This window comes from Yamadazyma tenuis, chromosome 7, assembly GCF_029203305.1.
Source record: "Yamadazyma tenuis chromosome 7, complete sequence".
NCBI lineage: Eukaryota > Fungi > Ascomycota > Pichiomycetes > Serinales > Debaryomycetaceae > Yamadazyma > Yamadazyma tenuis.
Genome location: NC_089467.1, coordinates 317,899 through 331,499, shown reverse-complemented (window position 1 = coordinate 331,499; position 13,601 = coordinate 317,899). Strand labels below are relative to the sequence as shown.

At 40.9% G+C, this 13,601-nt stretch overlaps 8 protein-coding genes across 8 annotated transcripts; 4 read left to right on the top strand and 4 right to left on the bottom strand. All coding sequences in view use genetic code 12, as the record gives it.

The window, feature by feature from the left end:
- Window positions 1-402: 402 nt before the first annotated feature.
- On the bottom strand, window positions 403-948 carry PSN45_004931 (uncharacterized protein; the record flags this gene model as incomplete). Its single annotated transcript, XM_006685803.1, has 1 exon — window positions 403-948. The coding sequence occupies one exon, from the start codon at window positions 946-948 to the stop codon at window positions 403-405; it is 546 nt and encodes a 181-aa protein (XP_006685866.1).
- Window positions 949-1,044: 96 nt separating this feature from the next.
- On the top strand, window positions 1,045-2,223 carry och1 (alpha-1,6-mannosyltransferase Och1; the record flags this gene model as incomplete). The annotated part of the gene is made up of 1 exon (XM_006685801.2): window positions 1,045-2,223. One exon carries the CDS (start codon window positions 1,045-1,047, stop codon window positions 2,221-2,223), a length of 1,179 nt encoding a protein of 392 aa, XP_006685864.2.
- A 56-nt stretch (window positions 2,224-2,279) lies between these two features.
- PSN45_004929 (uncharacterized protein) lies at window positions 2,280-3,849 on the top strand (the record flags this gene model as incomplete). The annotated part of the gene is made up of 2 exons (XM_066158399.1): window positions 2,280-3,313; window positions 3,405-3,849. 2 exons carry the CDS (start codon window positions 2,280-2,282, stop codon window positions 3,847-3,849), a joined length of 1,479 nt encoding a protein of 492 aa, XP_066014496.1.
- A 93-nt stretch (window positions 3,850-3,942) lies between these two features.
- Window positions 3,943-7,602, top strand: SMC3 (Structural maintenance of chromosomes protein 3; the record flags this gene model as incomplete). Its single annotated transcript, XM_006685799.2, has 1 exon — window positions 3,943-7,602. The coding sequence occupies one exon, from the start codon at window positions 3,943-3,945 to the stop codon at window positions 7,600-7,602; it is 3,660 nt and encodes a 1,219-aa protein (XP_006685862.2).
- Window positions 7,603-7,735: 133 nt separating this feature from the next.
- On the top strand, window positions 7,736-9,451 carry SLD1 (Delta 8 Fatty Acid Desaturase; the record flags this gene model as incomplete). Its single annotated transcript, XM_006685797.1, has 1 exon — window positions 7,736-9,451. One exon carries the CDS (start codon window positions 7,736-7,738, stop codon window positions 9,449-9,451), a length of 1,716 nt encoding a protein of 571 aa, XP_006685860.1.
- A 57-nt stretch (window positions 9,452-9,508) lies between these two features.
- On the bottom strand, window positions 9,509-10,060 carry PSN45_004926 (uncharacterized protein; the record flags this gene model as incomplete). The annotated part of the gene is made up of 1 exon (XM_006685347.2): window positions 9,509-10,060. One exon carries the CDS (start codon window positions 10,058-10,060, stop codon window positions 9,509-9,511), a length of 552 nt encoding a protein of 183 aa, XP_006685410.2.
- A 1,001-nt stretch (window positions 10,061-11,061) lies between these two features.
- PSN45_004925 (NAD(P)-dependent dehydrogenase) lies at window positions 11,062-12,072 on the bottom strand (the record flags this gene model as incomplete). The annotated part of the gene is made up of 2 exons (XM_006685346.2): window positions 11,062-11,837; window positions 12,051-12,072. The coding sequence occupies 2 exons, from the start codon at window positions 12,070-12,072 to the stop codon at window positions 11,062-11,064; spliced, it is 798 nt and encodes a 265-aa protein (XP_006685409.2).
- Window positions 12,073-12,199: 127 nt separating this feature from the next.
- SES1 (Cytosolic seryl-tRNA synthetase) lies at window positions 12,200-13,585 on the bottom strand (the record flags this gene model as incomplete). The annotated part of the gene is made up of 1 exon (XM_006685793.1): window positions 12,200-13,585. One exon carries the CDS (start codon window positions 13,583-13,585, stop codon window positions 12,200-12,202), a length of 1,386 nt encoding a protein of 461 aa, XP_006685856.1.
- Window positions 13,586-13,601: the final 16 nt, after the last annotated feature.

Here is a 13,601-nt window from a genome sequence, read left to right as displayed (position 1 = left end):
AAAAAACCGCTCAATAGGGTCATATCCGGGGCTAGAATCCGATGTCTCACATTAATTCAATAAAGAGGTGCCTGACCGAGTGTATAACTCTACTTCTTCGATTTCCCTAAGTCATTAGTCTGCTCAGCATATAAAACCTTCGATTGTATGAAGCACATGGTTTTTGTCTTTATTACTAGATAAATATATGCCCTCACCAGTTCCAATGTTCATCCAGGAGGTGTATAACTACTATTACCAGAACTCTCCTCTTCCCGTGTTGGATCTTCCTGAAACGGTGTTCTTTAATATTTTTGGTCTAATACTCATGGTTGGGTATTACCAGCTTATGAGAAGATTTTCGGTATATTGCTCAATTATTTTGACAGTTTTCATATGTGGTGCCATTGCCTTTTCAATGAACTATTCCAGCAGGAAGATCAACCAGTTCTTGATGTGGATCTTTTCCGTGGCCGTATGAACCAATCGCACATCCGGTTCCATACCTAAGCTGGCATAATTCTGTGATATGTTTTTAGAATCCAAGTCCTTTAAATGCTGATAATTCGGCGTATCGATGCTGAGGAAGAAGCTGAGCAAGATATCGGTTTGGACTTTAGAGACTCTAACTAATGAAAAGATGACCATCAAATTCTTTTCCAGATCCTTGTATATGGATATATAGTTGTCTTCTCCCAATGAATTAGATGTCTTGATATACTCCACGTCATTGATCTGGCTGATATCAATGTCTAATAAGTCCGATAGGTGCATTTTCAATACCTGGTCAATGGACCCTTCAGGCAGCTCAAGAAGCTCGATGATGATGGATTTATCCTCCTTGGGACCACTTCCTCTTTCAACAAGAAATACCTCCTGATTATCCGGCACTTGCCGGAAGTCAGACACATCGATTACGTCGTCAGGTAGCTCGACATCTAGGGCACCTCCAAATAAGGGAACAATCATATTATACCTCCAAGCTGGTTTGATTGACAGAGACGGAATAGGGTGCGAAGTGGAAATTTCTAAATCAAACTTGTCAGTTTCTGCAACACTACAAACATGAATGCGGCGAGAAGAAGGGGAATAATCATTTTCTCTATCCTTTGTACCGTGCTTTTGGTGAGCTTCAGGCTATTTGTGGCCAACAAGAATGGGGTGATGCCCAACAGTGCCAACGAAAACTTACTTGGCATCTCTAAGCTCATTTCCAGCCAAAACAATCTCAAACAAGACGAATTATTAAACAAGATGACGAAGCTCAACAAGCAATTTTTGGTCAAGCAGGAAGCACGTTTGTCCAACTTGGAAGAACAAAACCAGTTGATATTGGAAAAGCTTAGTCAGTTGAACCAGAAACAGTTGTACAACTCGGGTGCGCCTATAAGGGATAAACTTATTAATTTGGTACCTTACGATTCCAGTGTCAGATTCCCTGCTTACATCTGGCAGACTTGGAAACATGGGTTGAACGATGAGCGATTCAAACAGTTATATTGTCAAGGAGAAACCCAGTGGGCTGTCAAAAACCCAGGGTTTGTTCATGAACTTTTCAACGATGATACCACGTATTCCGTGGTGAAACATTTATATGGAAGTGTGCCCGAGGTGGTCAGGGCATACGAACTACTTCCTGAAGTGATATTGAGAATGGACTTTTTCAGGTACTTGATTTTGTTTGCCAAAGGAGGTATCTACGCGGACATTGACACTTATCCTTTACAACCTATCCCCAATTGGATTCCTGAAAATGTCAGTCCCGATGAGTTGGGAATGATAGTGTCGGTAGAAATCGACTCTAAAAACAAAAACTGGGCTAAGAACTATCACAGAAGATTGCAATTTGGTCAATTTGTGATACAATCCAAACCCGGACACCCTATATTAAGAGAGATAATTAGTGTTATTGTGGATGAAACTTTGCACAAAGAGAGATCTGAGTCGCTATTCCTCGTGGGTAACTCCAATGAAAAGCAGCTCGATATTCTCAAGTGGACTGGCTCTGGAGTTTGGACAGACGTGATAATGACCTACTTCAATGATTATATCAAATCTTCGATTTACAACCGAATTACCTGGAAAGACTTCACTGATTTGGAGATTCCTAAGTTGGTGTCGGACGTGTTAGTTCTTCCCAAGAAGTCATTTGCTTCTGAAATAGAGATCCCTCAGGACGGAAAGATAGATGACCCATTGGCATTTGTCAAGCATTATGCCTCTAAAATCTGGAAAACTACTTAAGCCTAGATGTATAGGATATTATAGAATTGGATGCGCATTATTAAATCTTTGACTGAATGGAGCGCACAAGTGCAGCAGCTGCAGCAGCTTTGCACTGGTCAAATCTCCTGAAAAAACGACCCCTGGATTTGCTTTCACTGAAGGAATCTGATGGTAGGAGCCAGCGTGAAGGAGATACTCACAAGCCATTGAAAAAACCAAAGATAAATGAGGCCGCAAAGATCCACGAATCGCCAATCCATCTTCAATACGCATTGGGAATAGATGACCAAAAAGGCAACAAAGACTGTGTATATCTCCAGTCACTTCTTGCTTCTGAAGATCTCACTGAGACATATCAGTTCAATTTCGCTATCGATATGCTGATTCTTGTATCGTGTTTGTCTTCGCAGTTCATAAAGCAGAAGAGAAAAATAACGTTGGTAGTAGGGGAAGACCATTTGTCCCAACTTGAGGATCCCTACAAATATAACATATCACAAGTGCTTGCTGCGCTTCCAAACAAGTACGGGTCCCATCACACCAAAATGATGGTGAATTTTTTTAGTGATGACACAATGGAGATTATTATATCGTCTGCCAACATCACCAAGGTGGATTTTGTCATGACACAGATGCTCTGGAGAACTGGTCGACTTCCAAAGGGATCTACAAACACGTCAAAGGGTCAGCGGTTCCAAAATGATATAATTAATTACTTGAGGAAGTATAAGAGTGTCAGACTTGAGAGGCTTATCGCTGCTATGTTTGAGTATTCATTTCTGTCTATCACGGTGGACTTGATTGCCTCCGCTCCTGGGTCATACTCTCTAGAAGGTATGGACGACGAGACGGAAATCTACGGCTATGGTAGACTTTTGCAGGCATGGCGGGTCAATAACTGCATCATTAAGGACCCTCAGAAACTGCCACTTAATATATTGGCACAAGTATCATCAGTAGCCGGCCCCCTTTCAACATACAAATCGAATGCTTCGTCGGTATTCACCCACCTTCTCTGTCCATTAATGTTCGACCAGAAACTTTTGGCTCCTGGAAGCCAACTGTGCAAAAAGCACCAGGCTCACTTCAACTATAGACCTTGGCTTCTGTATGCTTGTGTAACAGATGTCTCAAGAAGCAAAGATTGGATATAGCGTCGGCCGTCTGATTCATTTTGACTATACTAGCAGGCTAAACAGAAGTAACTATGAACAAAACATCAAGCCGTACCTCTGCAAATGGAATAATGGACATGAATACACGGGACGGGAGAGAAATCCTGCTCACGTGAAGTTGTATATGTGTGATAATGGTGATGATTTCAAGTCCCTCAAGTGGTTGTATATGGGAAGTCATAACTTATCGAAACAGGCATGGGGTGGTGGTTCCGGGTTTGGTCTGTGGCAGAATATCAATGAGTATCAGGTTTCAAGCTACGAGCTAGGTATTCTCATTACGCCTGAAAATGACAAGGACACACTTAAACCGGTGTTTTGCAGCGATTTCTCACTGGAAAAGTACCCGGTACGAATGCCTTTGTACTTGCCACCAACCAGGTATTCTCCAACTGATATGCCATGGAGCAAGAATATCAGTTATGGTGATGTTAAAGATAGCCTCGGGTGCTCATACAATATTGAATAAACCACCGCACGACTAGTTTGAAATGTTTTCGCAACCGGTCGCGAACGCGTCTGAGGTGCGAAAATAACCTGTTACTTGTATAGATTATAACACATGTATATTAAGCGAATTGTTGTTCAAGGATTCAAAACTTACAAGAACAAGACGGTGATAGATTTGGTATCACCAAAGTTCAATGTGGTGGTCGGTCGAAATGGGCTGGGAAAATCCAACTTCTTCTCAGCCATCAGATTCGTGTTGTCGGATGCGTATACTCATATGTCAAGAGAAGAAAGACAGGGGTTAATCCATGAAGGTTCTGGTACTGTCATGTCCGCCTATGTGGAAATAATCTTTGATAATACCGATAGGCGGTTGCCTATTTCCAAAGATGAGGTGTCCATCAGGAGAACCATTGGGTTGAAGAAAGACGATTATTCACTCGACGGGAAATCTGCAACTAGGTCTGATATCATGAACCTTTTAGAAAGTTCTGGATTTTCTCGTTCGAATCCATACTATATTGTTCCACAAGGAAAGATCACTGCTTTGACCAATTCTAAAGATAGTGAACGGTTGAACCTCCTTAAAGATGTTAGTGGTGCAAAGGTGTTTGAGTTGAAATTGAAGGAATCATTGAAAGAGATGGATAATTCAACGTTGAAGCGTCGGAGAATAGATGAAGCTTTGGATTCGATTAATGAAAGATTGACTGACTTGCAGCTCGAATCAAATGATTTAAAAAGCTTTCAAGAGTTGGATAAGAGCAGAAAAATCTTGGAGTTCAACTTGTTCGACAGAGAATTGAACGAATTGACCTATGAAGTTGAAAAGATTGACCTTAAATACCAAGAGCACTTGGAAAAGACCACTGATGACCTCAAGATATTGGAAGATGGTGAAAAAGTCGTAAAGAATGTTTCTGATGAAATAAAAGATCTTAAGACGAATATGAAGTTGATCAATTTAGAAAAGGATCAAAATCAACTTTACTACAATCAACTTTTATCTGAAATTTCTCAGAAAGAGGTTCAGTTAGATGATCTCCAAAACGATATGGAGCAGGCTAACTCTCATAGTGAATCTTTGATCAATAACATCAAACATTACCAGGGCTTAGTTGTCAAAACAAAGGAAAATATCTCAAAATTGAAACCTGAGTTGAAGCTTTTACATGATGATGAGTCTAGTGTCAAACAAAAATTGACGGAATTGACTACTAAGCAGAGATCTATCTTCTCCAAGCAAAGCAGATTCCAAAAGTTTTCTAGCAAGAAAGAAAGAGATCAATGGTTAAAGGGGGAAATCAAAAGAATTTCGAAGGACTTGAGAACTAAGAATGCTGAGTTCAAGAGATTAAACGAACAAATTACTGATAGAAAAGAACAAATATTGGAAGTGGACAACAAATCCGAAGAGTTAAATACTCTAATCAACGATGAAAAGTTCCAGGAAGAAGTCAGTGAGATCCAAAAGGCCATAAATAACTTGAAATTAGGCATGAGTGATGCGAGCGACCAGAGAAAATCATTATGGAGAGATGAAATAAGATACAAAAGTGTCCATGATTCGTTGACAAACGACTTGAATAATGCAAGTAATTTGGTAAATCAAACAATGGATAGACTCCAAAGTCAAGGACTTCAAGCTGTAAATGACATAAGCGAGAGCTTAAACTTACAAGACCATGTGTATGGGCCATTGATCAGTTTATTCAATGTCAGTGACAAATATAAGACAGCGGTGGAGGTGATTGCTGGTAATGCACTTTTTCATGTTGTTGTTGACACGGACGAGACTGCTTCAGCTATTATGGAAGAATTGATCAGAAGAAAAGTTGGAAGAGTTACATTCATCCCTTTGAATAGACTTAACCCACCATTGGATGTTACGTATCCTGATTTTACTGAGAACCAATGTATTCCTTTAATTAAAAAGATCAAGTTTAATGACTCCAGAATCACAAAAGCTATACAGCATCTATTTAGCAGGACAATTGTTTGCAATGACCTAGTCAAAGGTGCTGAGTTGTCGAAGGCTTTGAATTTAACTGCCATAACTTTGGATGGTGATAAAGTTGACACGAGAGGTGCATTAAGTGGTGGATATAGAGACTACAAATTCTCTCGGATTGATGCTATCAAAATCCAATCTAGAAAAAAAGAGGAGTTACTTCAGAATGAAAGTAAATTGGAAGAAGTTGTGGTCAAGATTTCTGAGATCAACAACATCATAACCTCCTTAAACAACCAACTACAAACATATATTCGAGATCTTGATGAAAAGTACTCATCTATTGGCCCCGTGAAATCGGAAATCACCCAATTGAAAAACAAGAAATCGAGATTAGAACAAGAATTGAATACGTTTGATTCGAACCTCGAGTCAATCACTGCATTGAAACAAAACTTGAGTACAAACTTACAACAATATGAAGAAGAGTTGGCATCCGAATTTACCCAAAGCTTGAATGACGACGAGTTAGCCACTCTTAAATCGTTATCAAGCGAAATTGATGAACAAGAGGATAGGTTAAACAAGATTGTATCGAAGTCGACAGATATTGAAACAACTTTGAACAGGTATGAAACAGAGCTATCAATCAACTACAGACCACATTTGGAAAAGTTGATTGGTGAGACGAATAATCCAAGATCGAAATTGAATGACTTTGAGATTGATGAGCTAAAACAAGAATTGGACAGGTTGAATACCCAATTGCAAGCCATCAAGGTCAAGAACGATACCATAATGAGAGAATTTTCTCGGTTGAGTGAACAACTCACCACAAAGGAGGTGGTGTTAAAGAATCTCAATGAGAAGCAGCTTAAGCTTACAGAGAAGCTTGAAAAGTCAACCAAGCAAGCTGAAAGAAGCTTGAATAAGAAGGCAATTTTGAGTTCACGCCGTGACGAGATCAACAAAAAGATCAGAGAGATTGGTGTTTTACCAGAAGAAGCATTCGATTCCGAGAAGTATGACAAATTTGAATCCGATGAGTTGTTGACTCAGCTTAATGAAACAAACACCGATTTAAAGAAGTACAACCATATCAATAAGAAGGCTATCGAACAATATGACATGTTTACATCCAGACATAACGACTTGGAAGTCAGACGTCAAGAGTTGGATGCCTCCAAGGAGTCCATTGGTAACTTGATTACTAACTTGAAGTTGCAAAAAGATCAAGCGATCACCAACAGTTTCAAATTAGTTGCTCAAAGCTTCAGTGAAGTATTTGAAAAACTCGTGCCTAATGGAACTGGTAAATTGATTATGCAGAGAAAAAGAGCTACAGACCAAGATGATGACGAGGAAATGATTGACGAAGAAGATGCTGCCACAGAAGATGCTGCCACAGAAGATGTTGATATGCTGAGCAGAACCGATATAAATGACTACGTCGGTGTCTCAATATCCGTTTCATTCAACTCCAAGTACGATGAGCAGCAGAGAATTGAACAATTATCTGGAGGACAAAAGTCCTTATGTGCCATTGCCTTGATCTTGGCCATTCAAAACTGTGACCCAGCTCCATTCTACTTGTTTGACGAAATCGATGCTAACTTGGATACACAGTATCGTACGTCTGTTGCCTCCATGATCCATGCATTAAGTGATAGAGCTCAGTTTATTTGCACCACTTTTAGACCAGAGATGTTACAAGTAGCCGACAAATTTTATGGTGTGACGTTCAATAATAAGGTTACTACTGTGAGCGATATCACTCGGAACGATGCTACGTCGTTTGTGGAAGGCCAACATCAAACTTAATATATACTTTTTGAACGAATGGGCTGATCTCTATAGTAATTGAGTTTTTTTGCGACATAACCAGGCCGCGGCCTTTTTTGCGACAAAATATACCTGTTAATTCAAACTCTCATTCGTTAGTTATCCATAATCAATGGCCAGAGATAAAATATTGACTTCCCAGGACGTTGTGGACCTAATGGCTCGCGATCGTGCTGTGGTGGTGTATCGGGGTAATGTTTTGGACCTAACCAACTGGCTTCAAAGACATCCTGGTGGAGACAAAGCAGTGTTACATATGGTGGGAAGAGATGCTACTGACGAGATGATCGCATACCATGGACGGGACACCGTCAAGACGTTTATGAAATGGAGAATTGGACGTGTGGAAGGAGAATGGGAGAATTTGTTGCCTCCTATACAAGGTGCCAAATATAAATCAGTCTATACAAAAGGAGATACTAAATTGGAAAATAAGTTGGACCGGTCAGACACCTCTGATGTATCATTGTCCAGTTCCAGTTCCATCAGTTCCATGGATGAGAAGAAGAACACCAGTATTTCATTGACGAAATCGGTAAAGCCATCGATTTTGACGTCTAAAGGAGAAGTGAACCCCAAGGTTCCTCAAAATATTATGATCAGCAAAGAAAACAAAGACCACATCTTTCCCTTATACGAGGATGAGACCATTGTGGATCCCAAGATTCTTGTAGAGAAGTATGACAACCAGTTGAGTCAAGACGATGTGCTCAACTTTCCAAATCTCGATTATACAACACAACGTCGTTTAAGAAAAAGATACAATGAATTGCACCACTTGATCATCAAAAACGGCTTTTACAAGTGCAACTACTGGAACTACGTTAGAGAGATAGTTAAACTTGCCACTTTGTTTTTGTACTCGTTGTCATTTTACAAACTCGGTTACCTCAAAATCAGTGCCTTACTATTAGGAATCACCTGGCAACAAGGAACCTTCATTGCCCATGACGCCGGGCATCTTTCTATTACCCACAACTATGAAATTGATAACATCTTTGGAATGCTTATTGCCGATTTTTTTGGTGGTTTGAGTTTGGGATGGTGGAAAAAGAATCACAATGTTCACCATTTAATCACAAATGACCCGGTCCATGATCCAGATATTCAGCATTTACCATTTTTTGCCGTTAGTACTCGACTTTTCAACAGTGTATATTCCACTTACTATGAAAAGGTTCTCGATTTCGATGCTCCTAGCAAGTTTTTGATTAAGTTTCAACAATACCTATACTACCCCATATTATGTTTCGGAAGATTCAACTTATACAGATTGTCTTGGACCTATATTATTGCTGGAGAAGGTCCAAAAAAGGGTAAGGCGGCATGGTTCAGATACTTTGAGTTTGTGGGGCTCCTGTTTTTCAGTTATTGGTATTTCTACTTGATGGTATATAAAAACTTGAATACCAACTGGGAAAGATTTCTGTTCTTGATGATTAGCAATATTGCCAGTTTCATTGTCCATGTGCAAATCACCCTTTCCCATTTTGCAATGTCAACCTCTGACTTGGGAGTAAGTGAATCGTTTCCAATGAGACAACTTAGAACTACCATGGATGTTGATTGTCCTGAATGGTTAGACTTCTTCCATGGAGGATTGCAATTTCAGGCCATTCATCACTTGTTCCCCAGGTTACCAAGGCACAACTTGAGAAGAGTTCAACCGTTTGTGGTTGATTTCTGTAAGGATGTGGGATTAAAGTACTCGATTTATGGGTTTGGTGAAGGTAACGAAATTGTGATTGGTAAACTTGGAGATATAGCCAAACAATGGAGTATACTTTCAGATGCAATCAAGAAGTTTGAACTCGATGAGTTCCAGTAAACACAATAACATGCAATATATATTTATGGTGTATTTGAGATCGTAAACTCGTACTCACTAGGTGGGAATGTCATTAAAAGTATGCTTTATTAGCCCTTTCTTATCAAGATAATAGAGGAACTCGATGAACTTATCGTTCTCTAGCTCGAATTGGTCTTTCTTCACAAGCATCTTGTACAAAGACATGTTTTCACTAGCATTCTCCTTGACATAATAGTTATTCTCAAACGATTTGGGCACCTTGACTTTCATATTGTTGATCATCTTAAAATCAGTTTCCAGTTCATGCATGTTCTTACAGTTGTCACCAAACCGGCAACTTTTATTATTCTGGTAAAATCTGCAAATTTGACGTGGTTTCTTTGTAGTTGGAGATGAGGTGGAAGGCTCCTCCTGCAATTTACGCTTTTTATCCGAGTGCTTCTCCTGCTGTTTTCTCTCGAGGTTTTTGGTGGACGGCCAGTTTTTACGTCTCTCAGCAATCCACTTTTGTATATCTTCGTCAGTTTCAAGTTTGATGGTAGTCCCTGGAATATATATGGGAGAAGCAGAAGACTCGTGCGATGAGCCTTCAGCGGTAGCGGATTTCAGTTCTATCAGAACCGTCATCAGCTCGATATTTGTCTGATCGCCTGGCTCCAGAGTACTTGCCGGCTTCGAACTCAGTGCCTGCTCATTGGGCAAGTGTGTCGGGAGATCAAACAAATCCATTTCCCCAGAGTCAGTGTATTCAGCTGCTACAAACGGATGCGAGAACGTGTGCCGCGCACACAGTGGGCGTGCGCCGGCCGGATGCGGACTGGGTTGTGCTTGAAACGATCTGCAACAGATAAACCACCCAGTACACATAAACCCGAGACAAGTCAACCATCAAAACCTTGGTGGTTGACTAGGATTCCGGTGGGGTCCTTGACGACCCGAAAAAATAGTAACGAATTGTCTACTATGTAACCACCCCTGCGACGCCCTGATCAGCACCAGCCTCCCTCAAAAATACAGAAGGCTAAAAAAAGCAAGAGGGCTGTGACGTTTCCTTCGTCTAGTGGCCGGCGTTGAGTGAAATTCCCCGATTCGTGCTGGGATCCTTTATACACTTTTTTCGCGACGGTATATATAGCTGGCATCGTTTCTGTCAAAAACCATTTTCTGTTTGTTACTTCGCAACTGATATTTGAACATGGTATGTTTGACACAATGTACAAGACGCTGTCTGGCGTGATCATAGACATTAAAATATGAAAATTTGATTGCACATTCATCTCAGGTACCTTTTATGGTACTTTGAAGATATCGTCGGCTCGAGGGTTTTGTTAAATCGATATACTAACATAATCAAGTCATACAACCAAGGACCTCCTCAAGGTGGCTACTACCAGCAAGGCCCTCCTCAGGGTGGATACTACCAGCAAGGCCCTCCACAGGGAGGTGGCTACTACCCGCAACAACAACCCGTGTACGTGCAACAACAAAGACAAGATGACGGATGTTGTGGAGGTTGCTGTGGATCATGTTGTGCTAGTTGTTGTGGTGTGATTGCCGGTGTTCTCTGCTGTGAAATGCTTGGAATGTAATTAGCAGTATGTAATAGATGTACATTAAGCAAACTAAATTTAACGCGCAGTAAATCCGCCAGAGCAGAAGATGGTCTGTCCCGTAATCCAATAACCTTCAGTTACCAAAAACCGGATAATGGGAACAATGTCGGTAGTTTCGGTCAATCTATGCTTGATGGACATGGTCTTATAAAACTCAACGTCTTGTTCGCCCTCTTGGGGGTAGAAAAATGGAGTATCCATTGGACCTGGGGCCACACAGTTAACAGAAACTTCCTTTAATGTCAATTCCTTCGAAGCTGTCTTCGAGTAGTATTCGACAGGGGCCATGGTGCCCTGATATGCTGCGTAGCCAGGACAATAGGCTGCTAACAAAGAGGTGACGATGGAAACAATTTTACCGCCCCTGTTGATTCTCTTTGCAGCCTCTTGGATAAAGAAAAACGCAATCTTGTTGTTGACGGTATCCATTTTTTCCCACTCTTCAGGTTGGATTTCTGTCAATGGCTTCTTCAACACCATACCCACGTTGTTAATGGCAATGTCAATTCCATTACCAAAAAACTGTTCTGCTTCGGTGAATAACCTGGTAACATCCTTGGCTTCGTCCAATGGGCCTTTGAAAACAGCCGCCTTGACCCCGTGGAACTCTTGCAAGCTCTCGACAAATTCCTCAGCCAGGACCGTCTCCTCGTCAGAATGGTAATGTAAAAATAAGTTGCTACCGTACTTGGCCAATTCTTCAGCGGTTTCACCTCCCAAATTCTTGGTGCCCCCTGTAATTAGAGCATTTTTGCCTTCAATTGAAGCGTCCTTGGAGTATAATTCGATAGCTATGAGATGTAATTATTGAATTGAGTGCCAACTTCGAACTCTATATAGCCATCAATTGTGTGGGCCCACGACTGCCCTACTCCAAATTGCTTGCCACTGCAGTGAAACCTGATTGTCGCATTTAAAAGAGAATCGGGCAGTTGCCGAAGCGAATGCGTCTCACGGAGCTATGTTAACTGCAAGGGCCCACCAATTAAAGTGCAAAGTATAACCTAGGGTCCGAAACGGGTGCATTTCCGGGAAGGACTTACTAGTTTAGGATTGGAATTGCCGGTCAAGAATGAGCCCTGCAGTAATATTGCCACTATGATTATATTCGTATAATGGGAAATAATTATATTAAAATATCTACTGGGTGCCCTCACTTTTTCTTGTTAGAAGTAGAGTTCTTTGGCAATTCCTTAACAAATGGCAAGAATTCGGGCTCTCCAGGGATGTACTTTCTCAACACTTCTGGAACCACCAATCCGTCTTCAGTTTGGTAATTTTCCAAAATACAACACAAGGCCCTTTCAGTGGCAGTCAACGTAGAATTCAAACAGTGCACGTACTTCTTTTCAGTTTGGTTTTGCTGTTTAATACCACATCTGATCTCCAAGTTTCTGGACTGATAGTCGGTACAGTTGGAACAAGAAACCAATTCCTTGTACTCCTTTTGGTATGGGAACCAAGCTTCCAAATCGTACTTTTTGGCAGCCGCGTTATTCAATTCTCCTGAAACAATACCAACCACTCTATAAGGCAATTTCAAAGATTGGTAGAATTCCTCGCTTAATCTGATCATTCTATCGAATTCTTCCCAAGACTTTTCAGGTTCTGCCAATACAAATTGCTCAACTTTTTCAAACTGATGAACTCTGAAGATACCCCATGCATCTTTTCCGTGGGAACCAGCTTCTCTTCTAAAACAAGAAGAGAATCCAGCATATCTCACGGGTAATTGTTCTTGAGGAGACTCAAACCATTCGTTGGCATGGTATGCACTGATGGGTTGTTCTGAGGTAGCAATCAAATACTTTTCATCTTCTTCTCTTGGTCCATCCAGTACCTTATACAATTCCTCGTCGAATTGAGACAATTGAGCAGTCTTGGCCATAACGTCTTTATTCATCATGACTGGAGCTTGCAATGGAGTGTAGTCGTTCTTGGCCAAGAAACTCAACCCATAGTTGATCATAGCTTGGTTTAAGAATACCCCGTAGTTTCTCAAAAAGTAACCACGGTGTCCAACTATTCTCACACCTCTTTCTGGGTCATATCCATCCAATCTCAACAACACTTCGTGGTGAGACAACTTGGCAGGCTTGTTGGTGGCAGCAGCAACCTGTGTGATTTCTTCCAATCCTTCTGGTTTCCAGAGCTTGACTAACTCGTTATTGGCTTCGTCTTGAGAAACCACTACTGACTTGTGGACAATGTTACCAACAGTATTGACCTTGGCTCTTAAGGCCTTATCAGCCTTTTGTTCGGCCTCAATCAACTGCTTCTTTTCTTCAATCAACTGGTCCTTCTCCTTCAATAACTCGCTGGCATCTTCCTTCTTTTTAAATTTTTGTCCGATGTCCTTTTGCAACTTGTTGGTCTTCTTGTTCACTTCGTCCAAGTCGAATCTGATTTTGGTCCACTCCTTGTAGTCAGCAATAATTTCGTCGACAACTTCTACAGAGTCACCTCTCTTTCTTTGAGACTCCTTAATTTCTTCAGGGTTTCCACCCTTATCTGGTATAAACTGGTTAATGTCCAACATTGCGTGGTGGTGATAT